Raw genomic sequence first — 21,788 nt, 5'->3', positions numbered from 1 at the left:
GGTAAGCCTTGTGGGTGGAGCCAGCAATATGAAGTCACGTTCGGCTTGTCCTCATTTGTGTCTCGTCCCGGGTTTGCCGGTCCTAACGTGCTTCCTGTCCGGGCGAGGTGGAGACGGGAGTCGGCCCATGACGAGCGACCAGTCGATGCGAGCGGACAGGATGTGGGCAGAGACTCGCTTGCGTGGATGTCACGGCAACTACAGGGGTCACAGGGACGTGTGTGTGGGGGGGGGGGGGTATTGTGTGAGATGTTGAAGCTTTGTGAAAAGTCCTGCGAGGAGCAGAAGAGCGTGTTAGAGCCTGAAACGCACTCAACGTGTTAAAGCTTGACACACCCATCCATATTAGGGCCTGCCAGGGACATTACCTCTCAACCATTCCTGAAAAAAAAAAAAAAAGTTGCTTATGTAGATTTTGTCTTCCAAGATAAAAGTGAGCAGTGAGCATTCTTTCAAGTGCATATGTGTTTGTGCGAATGTGTAGCTTCATGCATGTGTGTGTGTGTTCTCACATGTGTCTGTTAGCTGTGAGGAAGTCCTTGAGCCAGTGTTTGTCAGCTGGTGAACGTTCTCAATATAAGCACTCTAATTGTTCAGAAAATTACAAGTAACGTTGATTGCCCCTGACACCATCTGACATGATGGCGGCGTGGCCCCAGCTACAAATCCCCCCCGCCGCGCCCCACCTCAGCCCTGCCCTGCCCTCTTTCCATACCATCAACACCATCACCCCCTCCTCACCATCCTCGCCTCCCCTCTCATCCTCCTCGGGATGTTGTTGCAGCCCCCGTTGACCGCCGCCTTGCCCCCCAGTGACCGCCGCGTGCCCTCCGCTGCTCAGAGTGACGTCAATCTGCTCGGGCATCTCTTTCTGACACCTTTCATCCGTCGCCGGGACCAAAATGTGCCCGCTTGTTGCGCTTGTACAAGACGGAAAATGTCTTTTTTAATGCCAAGAGATAGACCAGCACTGCTCTTCTTAGGCGGAGTGGCCCAGGGCTCAATTTTGGAGCCTCTTGTCTTCTCCTTGTGCGTGTCTTTTTTATAGTTAATTTTTTTTTTAATCTTTCTATTTGAATTTTACTGCTGTGTCCAGCACAATATTAGTTATCTGAAAAATCTACTGCAATACAGTAGCAAGGTTACTTTGTTTCTTTGCGCTACTGGTTGTTTCTAATAATACTAACGGTGCAGGTGTGAGTCGGATTTGGCGTGTGACGGCACGTGGACGTTTGCGGCGTATAGTCAGGGCCCCCGAAGGCCGGTATGTGTCACTTCTCGCTCCCGTCAGTGTTAATACGCGCATGGTTACTCGGCCGTGGAGCTGCGACAGATCACATGAAGTCGTGCCCCCTCAACCCTTGCCCGCCTCCTCTCGCCCTGTTTCATCCCTGCGTTGACCTCGCTTGCTTGCACAGTGACTACATATCCGTTAATGTCCAGGCGTCACCTCTGGCGTGAAGACTTTTTGTTTAATTTCAGGTCAGAACCTGCCCGCCGTCCGCCGCGGTGCCGCCATGTGCCCGGCGGGCAGCGTTGCAGCCATGGCACAGAGGATCAGCGGTGACGGCTGACGAGCGCCCAGAGCCACGGTGTCACTGTGGCTCCGGGCTCGGACCTTTGGACTTTTCAGACAGCAGGGCATGAACATGACCTTTTGTGCCTGGCGCAAGCTTTGTGGCATTTGTGGCGACATGTTGGAATCCAAAGCTATTTGATATATTCTATGAAATGTTTTTAAGATGTGTTGGCTGACAAACAGGACGTCTTGGCTTATCCTTGGTTAGCTAGCTAGCATATGTCATCCAACTTGACCTCTGCCCTCACTTCCTGTTGGTCAAATCCCAAATGATTTGGCTTCCCTGGCATCCATGTATAAATTTCGCACCGTGGAGGCCGCCCCTCGGGCCGTCGCTGGTGACAGAAAGGCGGGTGGGGAGGCGTGATGTGTTGTGACAGCGGCGGCCGGGGCTGGCGGGCGGTCACCATGCGGCACCATATTGCCGGGCTCCCCGGGGACCGGGGATCAGCGTGCCAGCCTGGCCAAGACGTGCTAATAGGCGCAACACGTCTTGCTTTCACACATTAAGGCGGGCGCCGGGTGACAGATCGGAGCTGTGATACCGCCGCCTGCGAGGAAAAAACGAGAAGGCCCCGGCGCCCGCTGCCAGGCGGCTAATGATGACGGCCGTGGAGCTCTTTGTGTGGAGACTGACAGCCGTCGCCGTATTGGCTCAGCCCATATCAAGCCCAGCAAGAATTTTTCCGCTGCCCTTCCTTGCTCACAAAACCTTTGTGCGTGTTCCTTGCAACCTCAGGGCGCCAACGCTCCATTTGACAGATTGAGTACCTGCCGCGCTAGCTTTGCATCAAAGGTGTGGGCGTGACGCCCCGCCGCCACTTTTTATTGACTGTCTTTGCAGTCAAATCCACCTTTCATACATCTACTTCTTACTTCTCCACTATTATACTGTAAAAACATACAGCGATGACATTATTTTAAAAACAATTAATCGTTGCTTAGTCGATTAATCGGTTTAACCCCACTGGGTATAATGTAGTTTAGCTGGCTAACCCAAAGACTAAACGTCGTCGTCTCCTCTTGGGCGGCCACCCCTCCCTCCCACGTGGTGCGCCCCTCCATCCCCGCAGGCCATGTGATGCCTGCTGCAGCGAGCAAACATGCTGCCAGTCATCAATATGGGTTCCTTACGTAGGTCACGGGTTCAAATACAGTTCACCGCCTCTGCCTGACGCCATTGAACCAACCCCCCCCCCCCCCCCCACCCCCCCCGCACCACCACCACATGATGTCAGAACATGTGCATGTGTGTAGTATGATGGCACCATTAAGACTATTGTTGTTTTTATTTGCGTTGCGTGTTTCCTTGACATGGCCTCCTCTGATTGGCCCTTCGATCGAGCATCTGGGCCTTGTGCCAGCTGACATAATGAACACGTTGCCACCGCTACATCGCCTCACCGCTCATGTATCAACGGAAAATGTCACGTTCGGTTCACTTCCGATGTTTGATCGCTGACCACGTTTGCTTCTCAGCTCTGAGGTTAAGGGTTCGAATCTATGCTCTTATCTTCTTTTCTGGTCTGTAAATGAAATTGGCCTGTTAATGTTCACTGATTTTTAAAAAATATACATAAGCTTTATTAAAATGTATTCGTTTTCTTCATGTAATTCATGTAATATTTGTTTTACCCTGATTCTCAAAATGGCTATTTTTTTTTTGTAAGTATCTTGACAGCACAGCACTTGTGTGCGGTTGATGTGGTTTATGTGGCCACCTAGTGGGCGGAGGAACACTTTTAACATGCAAACATGCTCGCTCTTCTGTCTTCAAAATCAAATGTGACCTTTGACCCGTACGCGTGTAGTGTGTCGTGGGTGTAGTGTTCAGCTGATGGAACGTTTCCATGCTTGCAGGTCGACATTCTCCCGTGTGGTTTTGTGGTGCAGTAATCTTGATCATTTTTTACTCTTACTGAGGTTAGCGGCCCGCCTTTTTAAAATGTATAAACCAAATTTAGTGCGAAAAAAATGCATCCAGAGTTGTGTGTGTGGTTGTTGAGCACTTGACGGAAATATGCACCAAAAAGCAACAATCCCACTCTAGATTTGCGAGCCTCTGGCGTTTGGACAGGGATGTGTAGACTTTTTATATTCACTTATTCGCAAAGACATCAATTGTGTGAAAATGTGAAGTAGAAACTTGTGAAGTTTTTTCCAATTGAAATTAAATTAAGACAAGGAAGCGAGTTTCAGTGCAAGTTTATTTGGTTGGACTATTTACAGATACAGGAAAAAAAAAAGGTGACATCGAGATGTCTCGTTACATCTCCACTGGCAGCATTGTGTCGTGTTGCAAAACATCACAATCAGTAAAAGCCTTTTTGTCTCCTGAGTGGGGCAAACATGGTGGACAAGCATGAATTGTTCCTCTGCTTGGCATTCTTTTCATAATTCTCCTGAGTCAACGTGAGAAAAAAAAAAAAGATTTTGGGTGGAAGATGCTTATTTGTTTTATATCAGTGTTTTTTTTTTCAAATTATTAAATCATGAATAACAATTTTAATGTTTTTACGCCAGTATGACAACATCGGGACTCAAATCTTCTGCTCATATCATCAGTTGTGATGTCATCAGTCTGCGACGTGCATGGCAGCAAAGTAGCCCTTTCAAAAATAAAATCTTTTCAAACAGCAGAAAGTGCAGGAATGTCAATTGGTTACTTTGGGATCTTCACGCCAGTACGCGTTACTAAACCTCTGTAATCATTTTTTGCTGACACGGCGTTGTGACGAAAACACACACACACAAAAAAAGGCCGGACGTGCTCATGTGAGCGATAAAACCTCAGATGAGCTGACATCAGTGTGAACGTTTGTCTTATCAAAGTTCGCCAGCAGATCAAGAAGGAGTTCCTCCTCAGACATTTTTTTCCTGGTTATTTATTTATTTTTTGCTGTTTGTTGTTGAAACGGGCAGTCTGGCCGACATCGTGTTGTTTTATTTCTTTATTATTTCAGGCAGACACCCAGTGCACCTCGTCGGTGTTTTTCTGTACAGTGTGAGTTTCCACCAGGCTCAAATGTGATGCAAAAATATAAATTATGTTTGTTTTCTGCCTCGACTGATTTACAATATAAATTATATTATAATGTATATTAGGGGCCTGGAGACCGACACACGGCAGAGGCTAAAAGCTAGCATAAAGTGCTAAGATACTTTAAAAAATAAATAAATAGGCCGCAAGCGTAAAAGGTATAACATGAGTACAAATGTTCATATTTCATGCTGTCTTTAAAGCTCGGACTGTGACGGTGACACCAACATGCAGAGCCACTTGGACCTCCAGCAAAAAAGCCCAAGAAAAAGCACGGGATGGGACTCACAAATCCAAAAGATGGAGCCGTGCACCAGGAAAAAAAAAAAAAAAAAAAGAACAGAAGCGGCCATTTTGCTTGATTGTAGGATTGGAAACTTCCCATGGAAATTAATGGAAATTCATAGGAATAAATTTACCAAATTTACGGCTGACTCTCAGCTGAAAAAAAACTAATCTCCACGAGGGGGCGCAAAATCCTAAAAATAAAATTTCATAAAACTACACAAAATTTCCAGTTTATTCCCATAGAAAGTTTCCACTTTGGAAAATTTCAAGAATCAGTTTAAATTTCCATGGAAATTTACTGTCTGAAAAATTTCCAACACCACTTCATTATTTAGAATAAATGAATAAAAAGAAAAGAAAATCCCTGCTACCCTCTCACATTGGTCCTCCGGTCGCCATGGCGATCAGATCTTGCTGTTCTCTAGGTGGGAGTCAATGTGCTTGATGAGGGCGTCATCAGGGTAACCGACGGGGAACATCAGCTGGCATAGCGGGCAGCTTCGCACCTCGCTCTCCTCCGTCTCCATCCAGAGCTGCCAAGTGACACAGGTGGCCGGTTAGACGCCCGTCGCGGTGGCCAGTCGTCTTTACGCATCTCATTCGCTCTCGTAAGAGTCGCCGCGACCGCTCGGGTTCGTGTGAAATAGATCCAACGAGTCGATAATGTCGACTTACTCATGCTCTATATGAGCCCACGTTAAGCAAAACGCCAGAGGTAACGTTAGCGTCAACCGAGGTGTCTATAAAACCTCTTTTGTATGTCTTTCATGTCATCTCAATTAGCAACACGCTAACAAGGCTCAACACTCACATTGATGGAGGGCCACGACTGAGCGTGCTCGGCCGATATGTAGCCAGGCTGGGGGTGGCAGCCCGGGGCGTTGGGGCACCGAGGGGCGGGGAAGGCCGAGCAGGGCGCCGAACCCCTCATAGGGCCCCCGGGCACGGCAGCGGGGAGCACACCCAGCGTCCTGGGCGGGCTGATGGGATGCGGGCAGGTCCACTCCTCCTCATCTTCGGAGGACTGCGGTGGTGGGGGCGGCGGTGCAGCCTGCGTGGACGGCGGTGGCGGCGGCTCAAAGCGCAGGGGAAAGGGCATCTCCCTGGGGTGGTCTCCTCCGCCGCCACCCTGGTGGGGCGACGATGCCCCTCTGTGCTGCGAGTGCTGGGACGTCTGCTTGGAGTAGGCCTCCATGAAGGGGCGGGGCTTAGGCAGTGTGGACACGGGGTCCAGGGAGAAGCGCGGTGGGCACTGGTAGGCCGACGGGTCAGTCACTTCCGAGTAGCTGCGGCGGCCCTGGAAGCTGGCGCGGAGATGCTGGCTGGCCGGGCGGCACGAGTACGAGGCCGGGCCCGCCTCGCCCACGTCCAGCAGGGGCGAGCGGCGGTGCGTGTCGGGCGAGAGGCGCTGCAGCACGGGTGAGCGCCGCTGCTGGATGGGCGAGTGTTGCGCGGGCGGCTGCGGCGCCACCGGCGAGTGGCGCTGAGAGATGGGCGAGTGGCGCTGCGAACCGGGCGAGTGGCGCTGGTGGTGGATGGGAGAGTGCAGCTGGACTGCAAGCACACCGTTAACACAAATTGCATCAGTTTTTCAAACGCGGTTGAGAATTTCGATATCTGACAAGTTTCCTGTCTTGTAAAAGAAAACAAGTTGTGTGGCATCAGAAAGGCGGAGGTGTCAAAATGGATGCATCCTGTCGTGTCTCTGCAGACGACTCACCCGGACTGTGTTGCTCTTGCGAGGCTTTCCTCAGGATCTCCGTCTGCTCGGAGCTCAGCGCTCGCAGGCGGCTCAGCTCCTCCGTCAGCTCCGTGTAGGCCAGCGCCAGGTTGACCCTGGAAACGGAGACGCACGTATGGGCCTCTTCTCGTTCATGACCTCATTTGCCTTAAAGATGATTTTGCAAGATGCATCGGTAGTGTACATGCACGCAGGGTGAAGACGCTCCTTAATATCCGTTTCGAATCCAGGCTAAACTTAACTCCTCTGATTTTGGCGCCATCTTGTGGCATCTTAAAACATGTTCAAGAACTGCCATTAGGTGATTGTTTTTGTTGTCTGGAAATATTACTGGAATGCAAAGGAAATGCAACAAAAGTATTGAGACACCTGAAAAAAAAAAAAGTCAGTTTTGGACATAAATTCAGGGGCACCTGCAGGAAGTGAAAAATGGTGTTAAAAATTATATTTACAAGATAAAAATGTTTAAAATTGCTTATAAAAGTCTGATGTACGAGTTCTGTTTCCACAGCAAAATGTCCAATATATTACTTTTTCTCCCCAATTCCCATTTGCTCGTAAAAATGCTGAAATATCTTCTCAGTGAAGAGTTGTGCCGTTTACACTAAATGCTCCAAATTACAAGAAGGCTTCGAGGGGGGCTCTCAGTGGGAGGATGTGAAAGCAGTGAGTAAAACCAAGTCACAGCGGAAAGACGAGCGGCACACACACACACACACACACACACACACACACACACACACACACACACACACACACACACGCTCACCCTTTACTTTTATTCTTCTCCCCTTTGTTGGCTTTTCCCACCTCAAGTGGGCTGCGGTCGATTCTGTCTCTTGTTTCTCTTTCAATTTCATCTTTGTTTCGATTTTCCAGCCAATCGTGAAATGACTGCGACACGTATGACTTTTTGTCTCGGGCCATCTTTGCACCCCCTTCCAGCCCCTCCCTCCCTGACTTACTGCTCATCTCCCACCTTCTTGATCCACTCCACGTCACACTGCTTGCACGGCGACGACAGCTCCTGCCAAAGTAGAGTGTGAAATCAGCCGCACGAAAGCGTGAGGAATCTATTTCTATGAATGGATTGATTCTGTGAAGCATACGAAATATGACGCTCCAACTGGTGTGACCATCTCACCCACCTGGGGGCAGTATAAAACCGTCCATCCTCTCTTGGTTCATCAGTACAGCACTCATATTAGTTGCTCTATTTTTAGCATGTTCCTGAAGCTAGCTAAAAATGTGCTGTCCCTCACCCTGTCCCGTTGGCCGCCCTGAAGCTGCCTCACGTCCTCCTTGAGGCGCTGACACTGTGCCTTGAGCTCCTCCTCTCGCTGGCATGCTCCCTGCACCTCGTGCCGCGCCCCCTCCAGCTCGGCCTCCAGCCGCTGCACCTTCAGGTTGGACAGCGTGTCCAGGCTGCGTGAGCTCTGCAGCGTCATGGCTGGGCAGTCCAGCACTGCACCGACATTCGCAAAAACGAGATGAACAAAAGTATGTGTGTGTGTCGGCGAGCGCTCACACTCACTGTGCGCGTCGGGCCCCGCATGCAGCTGCAGGTACTGCATGTCTTTGCTGTGCAGCTGCAAGTTGAGCTTATGCACAGAATTGTCTCGTTGCCGGAGCGCCGCCTCCAGGCCCAGGATGCGCTCCACGTGCTTCTCCACCAAACCCGTCTGCAAGCACAAAGGTCACATGATCACTGCCGACAACGCTGCTATGCTGCAGACACAAGCGGGCCAAGACCATCTTGTCCAGGTCCCTCTGGAGGTTGCTCTTCTCCATGTGGATCTTCTCATAGGCTTGGATCACATCCTCCAGCTGCTCCTCACGCTCCTTCCTCTTCTGCAACTGCGAGGGCAAAGACGAGACGGAACAGCACACTTTTACTCCACTTTGTCCAACTTCTCCACCAAGAAGAAAAGGGGGGGGGGGGCTAAAACAGGCCAACAATGCAGCGAGGGAAATGTTACGCAAGAGTCCTTTTAGGAAATGCAGGCAGCAGCTCCAACATGTTCATCAGATTCAAGACTTAAAGGCGTCCCAGGACGCTTTGCCTTGTTTGCAGCGCGCCCTCATTAGGAGACTTGAAACTACAACAGACTTGTGGGACTACTTTATCAGGCCGTAGCTTTGTTTAATATTTTTTTAAGTACTTTAACGGCATCTTTTGGCACTTATAGGCAATTACAATTTTCTCTACGTATATAACAAACTGACCCTTGCCTGGCTCATTCATGGTTCTTTTTTTATTCCAATTTCAAACTTGCATTCCCACCTCATGCGTGAGGATATTGACCCTCTGCTGCAGATTGTCGTTCTCCGAGTGCAGCAACGCCGTCTCTTTGCTCTCAAAGGAGCAGTACGAATTGGCGTCTTCGGCAAACTCGCTGATCATCGGGAACTGAAAACACACAGCAGGAAATGTGTTAGGACGCGCTGAATCCAAAACGGATGGCTGATTTATTTGGATGTACTTTATTTATATCAAGTGTGACTTCACACGCTGTGACTGCGAGCTCCATTGACGGAGCTCGGGGGTGGAAAAAAAAAAAACACGTCTTACACGTTTTGCAACTGCAAAATTTTCTTTAGGGAGTATAAAAATATTACTGAGGATAACTACGACTTTTTTTTACCTCCTATTTATAAGATTTGTTTATCCATTCAAATCATTTCAACTTTAAACTGAGCAGCTCATTCCTATGCTGAATATTTTCAGATGAATCCAGTGTGCCAAAAAAAAAAGAACGAAAGTATGCATGTTGAGTTAATGGATGAATTCTGTTTGCAACATGAGTGCATCCGGAGAGTTAAAGTGGGGGCTCGTTGCCGACATGAGCGACGTGTTATGTAAGCAACATAAACGAGTGCATTTGCATTTAGAATGCCTTCCGTCAGCTTTGGGCGTTTTTTTAAAAAAAATTATTTCCTTTCTGCTACGGCTGCACGAGGACTGAGTTTAACTACCTTTTTCCATTTAGCCAAACTGTCTTTGCTCAGTTAAACAGCAAAAGGCACCGAGGGCCTCCAGGGAGCAACACTAGCAAAACGCTCAACTCTGAGAAAAAGAAAGTACAGCTTGAGCTCGAAATGTTCTCATTTACGGGGGGGGGGGGCTTTAGGTAGACTCCAAGTGTCATCCCACCCCCCTAAATGCGCATCAGTCTCTGTGGGGTTTGAGCACACTTGGTGGCGCTCTTGTCGAGGGAGTAAATAAAAAAAAATAAAAATCCCCTTTCTCCCAGTAGGTGGATCTGAGTCTTGAGGAAAACTGACTGAAAACCCACTCATTGTTTTTTTGGGTTTTTTTCTAGTAGTATTTCTTTAGAACCTGACTTTGAGCCGGAGGCGGCGTACCCCCCCTGGACTGACTGTGAGTCAATGGCAGTTTTTGCTTGCGGCTTGGCGTGCAGCAATTCCGGAGGGGGGGAGCGAGCATAATGGAATAGCGTAGGAGGGAGCAAAGAAAGCTGGCAGAACGCTAAAAGTAAACAGGGAGGCCCGTTTTCGATTCGGAGTGTGGAAATGAACAAAGGTGTTTTTCTAAGAAGTCCTCCACGAAGATGCCATTTTTGTTTACGAGGGCATCTTAGGCTACATTGACCACGACGTCGTGCGAGCGGTGATAGATTGAGACGGCGTTGCTATGGCAACCGCCCACATACACGGGGCTTATCACACTTAGTGAAAGCGAAACCCCCGGTGAAGCCGCGGCGCTGTCCGGTGCTGAAGTTGCAATATTTCAATTGAATTCAGTTGCATTGAAATGGAGCCAATAAGCTGCAGACTAAAAATGTAGTCAGCGTCTGGTGGGTGGGATACCATTTGCTCATCAACACTATTTCTTTCTTATCAAAAGGCCCATAGTTTGTTCCCGGCCAAATATGTTTTCGGAGGGTGTGAAGACAAGTTGTGATGAGTCACAAAGTTGAGCGTCTCCCATCTGCTCTGAGTCATGTGTCGACCTCGTGACTCGTTTTCACTTGTAATGTTTTTTTTCCGCCTACAAGTGGAGAGAGTGTGATGGGTCATTCGGCTAAAATCCAGAGATTTACTCCATCAGGATGCAAACGAGGTGACAAAAATGCTTTTTTTCTTGAGATACAACTCATAATTTGAGATATGAGTCAGACCCCCAGCCACTAGAGGGCAGCAGCAGATTGGGCCACCGTCAATCTACATAGGTTTCCTTGGAAATCTATTGACCTTTCCGTGGAAGGTCAATTTAAAAATAATTGACCTAATAAGTGTAAACAATAATTTTTTGCTTGCCAACACACAGCCAAACAGGAAGTAGTGCATTTACCTTAATCTCGTAGAGCTTCAGCTTCCTCTTGATGCTGCTGTTCTCGCGCTCTAGGCCGCCTAGCCGGCTCTTGATGTCCTGGTAGGCGGCGAACAGGGCAAAGTGAGAGGGGGAGTAGACGTCGGAGCTGAGGGGTGGCGAGCGCCATCCCACACCGCCGCAGCCATCTTCCTTCAGGCCAGCGCCGCCGCTGTTGCCGGCCCCGCCCAGCAGGCCCAGCTCGCCGCCGCCGAACAAAGACTGCATGTCCTCAACCTGAACACACACACACACACTCTCATTAAATATGAACCAATTTGCTTTCAAAGGAGACGCAAGCACATCTCGGCCTACTAAATTTGGCAGGACGGACTCGGTAGACTCTTGACCAAGTCAAGTATTTGTGGGGAACAGGCCGATTGCGAAATCAGTTTTGTAAGTAGACAGACAGAACTGCTGCTAATATGTAAATGAGATAAAAGAGGATTGGTCCGATGAGCAGAAACACCTGCTGCGGCCACTTCGCGCCGTGAGTCAGCCGTCGCCCCCGGAGCTATTTTCATCTGCTGCGTCCTCCACGCCGGTGCGGACCCCCCTCGGGCCCGCCTAGCAGCGAACTCATGGCGGCCGATGTGGCATAACTCAGAAACGTCGTATTTACTGGATGCGACCTAGCCGAATGACCCTTGACGACTATTCATTCTTCATCAGAATCGTTGTTTGTATAATGAGATGAATCGCTCAAGACGTTCTTTGTTTGCCAAATATTTGACCGGGTGTGTCTATTTGGAACACGGAGGCTCCAGTATCGATGTGCTAATCCAATCCAGCAGATCCATACACAGCGCCTCTCTGACCTTATTAAGTGAATCCGTCAAATGTTGTTTCATGGCTTGCAGGCACACAAATGGAATCCCTTCCATGATCTGTTCGTTTTAGACGACACTCGTGCCCTGTCCCGGCAAGCCAGGCTGCACCCTGGATTGGTTGCCAGCCAATCGCAAAAGCAAGCGGCTGACGTGTGCTTGCGGGAAAGTTCTCCTCAGAAGCAAATTCACACTGACTGCACTCTTGTGTTCCGTCTGACACGTTTTTGCACGTAAGCAAGCGCCTCCGCACACGCCCCCGCACACACGCTTTATGTATGTATGTATGTCGTTCATGCATTAGGCATGGATGTGAGCAGATGCCGCTGATGTTCAACTTGGAGGAAGTCACAGCTTTGAATGCAGATTGCTCTCGTGTGTGTTTTGAGGTTGTACGTGTGCCTTTGCGGGCGTCCTTGTCCAAGGGCGCTTTCCTTGTGCCTCTACGCTGCACAGAGAGGTGGATGGGGGGGGTTGATCACAGAAGGTGGTCCCTAGGGGGAGGAGGGGAATCTGACCTGTGAGTGTATTGACTCGAAAAAAATGCAGAAGTAAAAATGGATTTTGGACTGTCGATTGTTCTCGGTGTCACTTGCTATTATCGTGGTAACCACGGCAACCCGGGTGTCTTTTTTTTTCCCCCTGAGCCCACTGTGTCTTTATCACGAGATGGCGTGAACAGTCAAAGCGCTAATGACGTGACAGGGTAATGCTTGAATGAGCGGCGACATCGGCTGGATGGTGATGTCCGCTTGATTTCATTCCAGATATTAGACGGTGTCATCACGATTCTCTTGCAACTTACTGAACTTTATCCAGATGTTAGACTGGACTATCAGCACACTCTGTTTCTACTTCCCGCATTTTCATTCCAGCCAACCACAATAACGTAACGAAACGTTGCTGGGACCGACTGGGAAGCGCGAGTAGATATTTTTAGGCGCTCCGTTGGGGAATGCGGGCAGCCTGGCAAGCGGCGACAGGCAAGTGGGTTACCTGCATATTTTTTTGCAAAGCAGAAGAAAAGAAAAAGACTGAGCAGATCCCTGCTGAGCATGGGCAGATTATATGGAAGTAGACTACCAATAGTAGAAAGCAAAACGGGAGCACCACAGGGGGAAGATATTTTTGTTGGTTCCAGCGTCCAAAGTCATATCCAACATAACACTTTACACATTTGGTAGTCATGTGTCGCGTCCGTCTTAGTCATTGCATTCCAACGTCTCGTTCGGCCTTCGGGAGTTTCTTTGCTGCCTGAGCAATGGCCTTGCCTCCTCTGGCTTTCCTTTGTCTCGCCACCTCCTTCCTCCTGCCTGCTCAATTGCCTAGTTTGTCCTCTTTCCGGGTCGCCATGGTGATGGGAGGTTGTGCCGCCCGAGCGCCTCGGCTCGGTCGTAACTAATAGGGTGTCAGCGGAGGCTTTCAGACGGCCCGCCGGCATCCTCTCTCCTGGAAACTCGCTCTCGGAAAATCGGATGAGACTCGGTGGAGATCAGATTAGAGCTCGTCATGCATTGATCGAACATCTGGACAAATAATGGCATGGTAGACATGCTAACCGTTTCGCGACGGCTCTGCCCTTGTGAAAAGGCGGTGGCGGCAAATCCAAGTTATGCACGTGAGCGTCTTCCCACTCGAGCTACCAACGGCGGAGGTGTTGTTTCCACAAATCATCAAAGAGTCGCTTTTGGACGCCTGTGTCAGCACTGTCTTTGCACAACACAAGCCGCCTGACTGCCACTGTCTGGGCTGGGTGTCACATAAAAACCAACGACACCGAAAATAATTATTTGGGCCTTTAAGTGTGAAATTAAACAACCAACCTGACTTCCTCTGCGCATGCGTGTGTGCTGTACGTGTGGGAGCGAGCGTGTGTCGTGTGCCCAGAGGTGATGATGCAGCAGAGTGAGATAAATGATCTCATATGTTGTGTCAAAGCTCAGCCCCGCAGCTCCGCCGAGCGCTGGAGTCGCTCCCAAAAAATGTCTTTGCAAAAGTCTTGCTTGAGCGTTGCTACGTTTTTAGTGTTGTTAGCGCTTGCTATCGTAGTAACATTCAGAGTAGCATGGCCCCTGCCCGGCAGGGCTGCATAAAAAAAAAAAAAAACTGGAAATGCACCTGAGGAACAAGAACAAGGCCTGCTAGTTGACAGCTGGGGTATGATTTAGCTTCATTCCACAGAGTCGACACATCTGCTGCTTAGATAGCCATTTTCTCACCCTGATTGCGTCAACACCGTACAGACCCGCACACGTAAATGTTCAGATGGCATTAAGAGGCTCAAAATAAAAGCTGTCAAATCCTCTGCGATGACAACACGGATTAAAAAAAAACCCAAACGATTGCTCAGATGGCCTTGCTATTCTTCTCCTAACCACTAGAGGGCGTCCTTGACCACTATTCGGGGTTTTCTATGATTTGTTCAGATGCTCAATTGAGTTTTGTTTGTTTTATCTTTTGTCAGCTTTCATGCTTGCAAAGTTCGTATTTGTACTCAACTTTGTGACGTTCAAGACTGTTTTGAGCGCCTTTTGCAACTACTCCAGTCCCTAACGTGGGCTGTACTTTTGCAGGGTGCTCCTCTCCATCCTCCTCCTCATATCATCCTGCCTGCTTGTGCTTCTCATATTGTAACCATGTTCCAAAAGCACGTAGAAAAAAATACACACTGGAACGTTTTGTACCGGGACATGACGCTGTCTGCGCGCGTGCGTGTGTGCACGAGTGTATATATTGCAACAGCAAGCCAACATGGCTGCGCGTCCACGAGCAAAGATACGGGATGCAATTTGAACTCACGCTCTGATGTCGCGGACCGATCCGCCGTGAGGGCCATGGCCGGGTGCGGCGTGCGCCAAGCGGGCACGTAAGCGCGAGAAAAGGCGCTCTTTCCTCCTCCTCCTCTTTCTCCTCTTCGCTCTCCGGAGTGGCAGAATGGAAGCGACCGTAGAGCTAAGCACAACCACGCCGCCTGTAGTCGCTCGTGTGCGGTGCGGCTCAGCCTCACATCGTGCTCTGTGGATGAGGATGAGGAGGAGGATGAGGAGGAGGAGGATGCTGATGATGCTGATGATGTCGCCCGAATAGCAGCGTCAGTCTCTCTCGCTGGTGATGACGCCACATTCATTAAGACGACGAATGACCTATTTCATTATAATATTATTATGCAGTCTGCACAAAAGTAATGATGTCAACTCAGATGGGGCATAGATTGTCGGGACTTTTTTGTGATTGTCATCCCGACCACGTTTCATGTTGTATAGTAAAATTGACTTTAAGGGTTGAATTCTCAAAACAAGGGAAATGACCACAATGACCCTAAAATGGCAGCATCGAACCAAAATGGCAGACTGAGTGTTCTGTCAGCTACTCCTTTTGGACTTGTTGGTTTTATTTTGGGGGGAAAGCGAGCAGGGAAGCCAGCCAGTCAGGCAGCCTGTATAATAAATAACACGCTGGTGGGTGTTTCTTATGTAAGCGCCGCTATATAACCTGCTGCCTTGTGATGTTTCGCATCCCCTTATCCTCACTGATTCATCCCGGGCGTCGTTGTCAAGAAAAGATCACAGATTTACACCCCTGCTCAGATGTCAGAATGCGCTCAGTCAAAAATTAGCATCAGTAAAGAAAGCGCACCAGAAGGGGCATTCTTGCATTCTACTTTTATTCCACTGGATGGCAGTGCTCCTTGCAAAATGTCCAAATTACCTTAAATCGCCCATATTAAAACAATAGACTTTCTGTGTGTAAAGAAAAACGCGCGGAATGTCGCTCCAATTTGAGGCGTGTGTGAGTGTATATAAATATAAATATAGCCAATGAAGTACCGTAAACTAGTACGCCCATATCGCACACGTCGTTCTTCTCAGCGCTCACTTTCTTAAGAGACATGCTGCAGGGCAAAAATATATTTACACGTAAGGCCATGAACTGCAAAACCATGTATATTGATGGTGGATTGATGTTTTGAATTGATTTGTTTCCCTCTCGTGGTTACAGTCTGAAGCACATGCTTAAACAATTTTAAAATAAATTCTAATATAATAAAATAAAGTCTAATATAATATAATATAATATAATATAATATAATATAATATAATATAATATAATATAATATAATATAATATAATATAATATAATATAATATAATATAATATAATATAATATAATATATATAATATAATATATTTATTAGAATTTATATAAATATAAATATGAATTGGGCTCACTTTCTCATGAGCCATGCTGCGGGGCAGGAATACATGTCCACGTAAGGCACTGGACTGCGCAACCATGTGAATTGATAGTGAGCGGATGTTTTGTAAAGTACGCCCTCAGAGAATAGAGGTCCTCTGACATATCAATTGGCACCAGCACCGGGACCGGGACCGGCATCTGCATCGCTTTAGCCTCCCTCCCCGGGGTCCTGAGACCTTTGGGCTCTGGGCGCTGCCCCCACTGACCCGGTCCATAATACGGCCCAGCTCGTAGTAGGAATGCCAGCTGATGGAAAACTACTAGTGTGGGGAGGGGGGGGCGTGGAGTAATATAACCCCTCCTCAACACATTCTGCCCAGTGGAGAATTTTTGGTTGTACAGTTGAAAAAGTGGCCCACGGCACAGAAAAAAACGGTTAGGGCACTTGACTTGACTCCAAAACGTTACATGACAACGATTATATGTGCTTGCGTGTGCGCGCTCACTCATGTTTCGATGAACAACAACAAGGCGACGGCTTTGTGAAGACAATCCCGACTCAGCATCAGTTTACATAACACGAATGTGTGATGTCGAACGAAACACATTGTTCCCTGAGAGAAGCGTTTCGGTTCAAAACCAACTCTGGCAATTTTCCACAGAATCTTCTCCCGCCTATTCAGCCCATGAAGTCCATGCATGGCTGGGTTTCACTACCAGACAAAATGTTTCTGAGTATTTTGTCTCTTTTTGTTGACTTTTCAAAACATTAAGTAAATATTGAACAGAGCAGACGTGCTGCAAGCAACGTGAACTTGGGTTTAACTGAGGACATCACTTTGCCTTTGCGTGTTTATTACCACGTACACTTCCCACCACTTATGAGAGTTCCACCCTATTTTCATTATAACTGCACTATACAATAACAATAAAAACTCTTCTGTTCTGTTCTAGATATCCAAATGTTAAACGAGAATATACGGGTGCACGACTTTGTCAACGTTTCTGAACACCAAAGTAGGTCAAAGGTGACGCTGACCAGTTCCATGCAGACACTTAACAAACCATGCCACGCAGCTCCTATTGGCTCACCCGGAAAATAAATAGACAACGTAACCCCGCCTTTCACAGTTTCTATTGGTCCAACAGGGTGTAAATAAAGACAATCTCACCGCCTATTGGCTACTCGCCACTGCACTCCGCAGCTTCTATTGGCTCTTTTGGTCAATAAATTAAAAGCCCGGCCGCCGGTTGGCTATTCGCCGTTATCGCTTCAGCGATAGACAAGCAGCGATTCTGCTGCAGCCAGAACCAGCACTTCGGCAGCCGCGACCAGCTGGTACAGAATCAAACATGAAGTTCGTTCGCTATATTATGAAAAACGCCGCGCTGGCCAGTGTTCCGAAACACATCGAGCATTTCTCCAAATTCTCCCCTTCACCGCTCTCCATGAAGCAGTTTCTCGACTTCGGTGAGTGTCGGTCAGATTGAGATGCATGCAAACGACTAAAACTGGTATTTTCATCGCATTGCAAGGCATTGCAGATTGTGTTGCATGTGCGAAAAAATATAAATGCCATTTAATTCAATGTGCCGCAGTTGGATTGCCTCGCATGCTGGTCACTTGGTTTCATTATTGCGTCAGATATGGAAAGAGGCGGAGGTCTCAGGAATTTCTCTCGGACAACTTAGACGCCTACATATTATGTGTATGACTTGTGTGACGTCACGGCCACCACAGAATTGTTTGTAAAAGTACTCTCATGTATGATGTCATTTAAGGGCGTTGTAAAGAAAAAACAAAGAATTAATCTCCCAATGGTAACAAAAAATGTGGTGACCTGACATGCCAATAACCATTGCTTGGATGACATTCCAACTAAAATAAATATTTTCCACTCCCTGACACTTACAGTGATGCCATTTTGTATGTCCACGCAGGATCCATCAACGCCTGCGAGAAAACCTCCTTTGCCTTCTTGAGGCAGGAGCTGCCAGTGCGGTTGTCCAACATCATGAAGGAGATTAACCTGCTGCCCGACAAGCTGCTCACCACGCCCTCCGTACAAACCGTGCAAAGCTGGTCAGTGTTTGTGTGTCTTGTTTGAACAAGATACTTAATTATTCTGTAGACTAGACGCCGTTAGCAGCTTTAAATAATAGAAAAAGAAAGAAGACACTCAATGGATTCACCTCGCAAGCACTGGAGTCGATTTCCAACACACCGTCCACTTACGTCACACACTTGGTCGGAATAACAACGGCAGCCTTTGACCAAGTTGTGCTCTCTCCAGCTGGAGCAGCAACTGCAAACTTGGGGGAGGGGGAGAGAAAAGGGTGGGGGTTCCTCCTCGGCTGTGAACTTCAGCCCACTTTCTCCTTATGTGACCGCGTTTTCCTGCCATGCATGCGTTGATAGGTACGTTCAAAGTTTGATGGAGATCCTCGAATTCCTCCACAAGAACCCGGATGACCGCAAAGTTCTCGGCGAGTAAGTCCCATTTCGTCTGGTCGTCTGATCGATTTTGCAAATGTATTTATTTATTCAACGTGTTACTCGTCCTCCAGGTTCGTGGACGCCCTGGTGACCATTCGGAACCGGCACAACGATGTGGTGCCCACCATGGCTCAGGGTGTCATGGAATACAAGGAAGTCTTCCCGCAGGATGCCGTCACCAATCAGAACATCCAGTACTTCCTGGACCGCTTCTACATGAGCCGCATCTCCATCCGGATGCTCATCAACCAGCACAGTGCGTAACCGTGATGACGGATCCTGCCACCCTGTGAGTCCGGATGTATTGAAAGCTCTTCTTTGTCTCTCGCCAGCTCTCATTTTTGACGGCACCACCAACCCGGTACACCCCAACACCATCGGCAGCATCGACCCACACTGCCAGGTGGGCGACGTGGTGCAGGGTAAATGTTAGCCTTGTTTTGAGTTTGTGAAAAATTGATGCCAGCGGTTCGCTGTCTTTGTCGTCCTCTTGTGGCAACTAAGGGTACTTTACCCTGGAAACAAATGCAAAGACTTGAATTTGTGTATGGTAAAGCACAAATAAGACGACGGTGTTATTATTTGGCTTTCACTAAATGTATGTGTTAAAAAAAATCTCTGTTTTGTTTTTCAGATGCCTTCCATAGCGCCAAGATGCTGTGTGAAGAATACTATCTACACTCGCCTCCACTTCTTCTACAAGAGATCAACAGTGAGTGCTGTCGTCTGTCCATTTCCTCGATAACAAACTTCAGCTCGAGTTTGATCATCTTCACTTGCTTGATTGAAATTACGTGACCACGTTTGGTCTGGCGTCAAGGATCCTTTTTGGAGCATTGTTTGTTTTGTTTCTTTGAACGGATTCAAGGAATACAAGGAATTGAACACAAGAATAAACAGGGCAAGCTTTGCTTGTGTACACACTCGACGCAAAGTGCTCGGGCCAGATGGACCCCCCCTCCCTCCCCCTTCATGGAGGGCCTGCCGCTAAATTTAGCAGCACTCGAGCAAAAGTAATGGCCGAGCGGGCCGGACAAATATTGACGGAGATAATCAGCCTGCTGTGGTTGATGACATTTAAATGGCGATTTTTTTTTTTTTTTGTCCCCTGCTCAGTCAAGAAGACACGGCAGCCTATCAGCATCGTGTATGTGCCGTCGCATTTGTATCACATGCTGTTCGAGCTCTTCAAGGTAAATAAATCCTTCTTCCTCATGATACTGACCAATAGCATCGATTAACGATTGTCGTCATCAGAACGCCATGAGGGCGACCATCGAGACCCACGAGAACAGAGAGCTGCCGGCCATCCGGGTTTTGGTGTCTCTCGGAGGAGAGGACATGTCTATTAAGGTGCGTCGCCGTGGTTACTAGGAACGTAAACAAAAGAGAAGCTGACTCCAAAGTCAAAGCAAGTTGCTTTTCCTTCTTGGCAGGTGAGCGACAAGGGCGGCGGCGTTCCCTTCCGCCGCATCGAAAATCTCTTCAGCTACATGTACTCCACCGCCCCCACGCCGCAGATGGGAGAACACGCCCGACCGCCGCTGGTGCGTCCAACACATTACGTGACAACGGCCTTTCCCAACAGGAAAGTTTTTTTATTTTTTATTTTTTTATTTAAAGACGTTCTTCCTTGCACACAGGCCGGTTTCGGCTACGGGCTTCCCATCTCACGTCTCTACGCCAAATACTTCCAGGGCGACCTGCAGCTTTACTCCATGGAGGGTCACGGAACCGACGCCGTCATCTACTTGAAGGTCAGCTTCAAGAGATTTTTTTTTTTTTTGGGGTGGAATATTGGAATGTGTCAAACTGGTTTCCAGGCGCTGTCGACGGACTCCATTGAGAGGCTGCCGGTGTACAACAAGACGGCGCTGAGGAACTATAAAGTCAGTCAGGAGGCGGACGACTGGTGCATCCCCAGCAGAGAACCGCTGGACCTGAGCAACCACAAGGTGGGAAAGTGAAGCCAAGTCCTGGCCATCTGAAGCACTCCCTCCCGCCCCATCCCGAAAAAGCCATCCTGAACGTCTTTTAGCCCCGCCCCTCCCGCCATCATGGACCAATCAGACAAGTGCCTGCTCTCACTTGTCTTAGCAGTAGCGTGTCATTTTTGCCACGGATGGTCAGGGGAGGTTCGGGAGTCCGGCGAATGGAGTTGTCGGGTCAGAACAAGGAAGGTGCTGAGACAGAAGAAAAAAAAAAAAACATCTGTGAAGGACCCCAAAGCCCTTTTCTCGTGCACGCCTTTGAACAAACAGTCATGTGATGCTATCAGCAGCCATTGTGTTATCAATTTTATTCTTTTTAGCAGACTTCTTTGATGTGTCAAAGTCAAACTCTCCTTTATTGTCAATTCCTCCGCATGTCAAGACACACAAAGAGATCGAAATTACGTTTCTCACTATCCCAGGGCGACAAGACAGAGTTCACAACGCACATACAAGTAAACAACACAGGAAAAATAAAACAAGAAGTCAACATCAATGAACAATAAGAGTGATAGCATGCTAGCCGCTCCCGATGTACAGCAGAGTCCGGAAAGATGATAGTCAACCAGGCGACTGTGAACACGAGCACACAGCAGGCACGCACTGTCCGGTTTGTGGAACCTATCAGGCGAACACAACCCATCTTGTCGTCCCGCGAACGAACGTACGCCAGGAGAATGGAAGGCACGGCTGGGCGAGCTGGGTTGGCCGCAAGCCTGGCCCGACGTCTCCGCGCTCGCCCCTCTTCCGCTTCCGACGCATCCCAACAATGCTCCAGGACGGAGCAGTCCGAGCTCACGACGCAGTCCAACCAATTTGTCCAGTCCAAATCTTATTTTTATAACTGCACTCTTAGCTTGATGTGTTTGTAAATACTGTAAATATGACATAGAAGTTAATATTTAAAAAAAAAAGTGGAATACAACTAAATTGAGTCAAAGCAGTATTTTTGAGGCTCACTTGACAGTTTGCTAACCAGCGGGTGCCAGCTTCCATCCAAATGTGGCGACGGGCATCCAGTTGGTTGTGTCACCCAATGACTGTTGAAGAGCAAGTGTAACAGTTCAGGAGAAGAGTGTGAATGTGACACGGGGAGCCAGTGATTGCTACTGATGAATGACACACTCAACAGTGAGTAAGTGTGAAGCCGCGAAAATGTAATCTCAAGCATGACTGCACATGGTCATGGACGCCTCCTCCTCCTGGTTGTTATTTTTTTGCGTGAGACCAAGCAAAGCTCCTCCACTCGCCATACTTCCCAAAGGTATGCATTTCTGATCATCACTAAAAGAACA

The 21,788-nt window shown here is 48.3% G+C and overlaps 2 protein-coding genes across 2 annotated transcripts; one reads left to right on the top strand and one right to left on the bottom strand.

Annotated features, from left to right (window-relative positions):
* Positions 1-3,768: 3,768 nt before the first annotated feature.
* tbkbp1 (TBK1 binding protein 1) lies at positions 3,769-14,876 on the bottom strand. Its single transcript, XM_088360615.1, has 10 exons — positions 14,608-14,876; positions 10,964-11,218; positions 8,933-9,058; positions 8,401-8,505; positions 8,183-8,330; positions 7,911-8,113; positions 7,614-7,675; positions 6,628-6,743; positions 5,719-6,461; positions 3,769-5,440 (listed from the first exon to the last, which is right to left on the bottom strand). The coding sequence occupies exons 2-10, from the start codon at positions 11,207-11,209 to the stop codon at positions 5,312-5,314; spliced, it is 1,878 nt and encodes a 625-aa protein (XP_088216741.1). The 5' UTR covers positions 11,210-11,218; positions 14,608-14,876; the 3' UTR covers positions 3,769-5,311.
* A 2,374-nt stretch (positions 14,877-17,250) lies between these two features.
* On the top strand, positions 17,251-21,423 carry pdk2a (pyruvate dehydrogenase kinase 2a). Its single transcript, XM_088359207.1, has 11 exons — positions 17,251-17,476; positions 17,947-18,088; positions 18,425-18,496; positions 18,574-18,758; positions 18,835-18,924; positions 19,137-19,214; positions 19,619-19,695; positions 19,760-19,855; positions 19,939-20,049; positions 20,146-20,259; positions 20,326-21,423. Exons 1-11 carry the CDS (start codon positions 17,359-17,361, stop codon positions 20,467-20,469), a joined length of 1,227 nt encoding a protein of 408 aa, XP_088215333.1. The 5' UTR covers positions 17,251-17,358; the 3' UTR covers positions 20,470-21,423.
* Positions 21,424-21,788: the final 365 nt, after the last annotated feature.

The sequence above is a fragment of the Syngnathus floridae genome, chromosome 18, assembly GCF_059516105.1.
Source record: "Syngnathus floridae isolate MCC-2025c chromosome 18, RoL_Sflo_1.0, whole genome shotgun sequence".
NCBI classification, from domain to species: domain Eukaryota; kingdom Metazoa; phylum Chordata; class Actinopteri; order Syngnathiformes; family Syngnathidae; genus Syngnathus; species Syngnathus floridae.
Note: the sequence above shows the minus strand (reverse complement) of the source record. Positions and strands in the feature narration are given on the sequence as shown.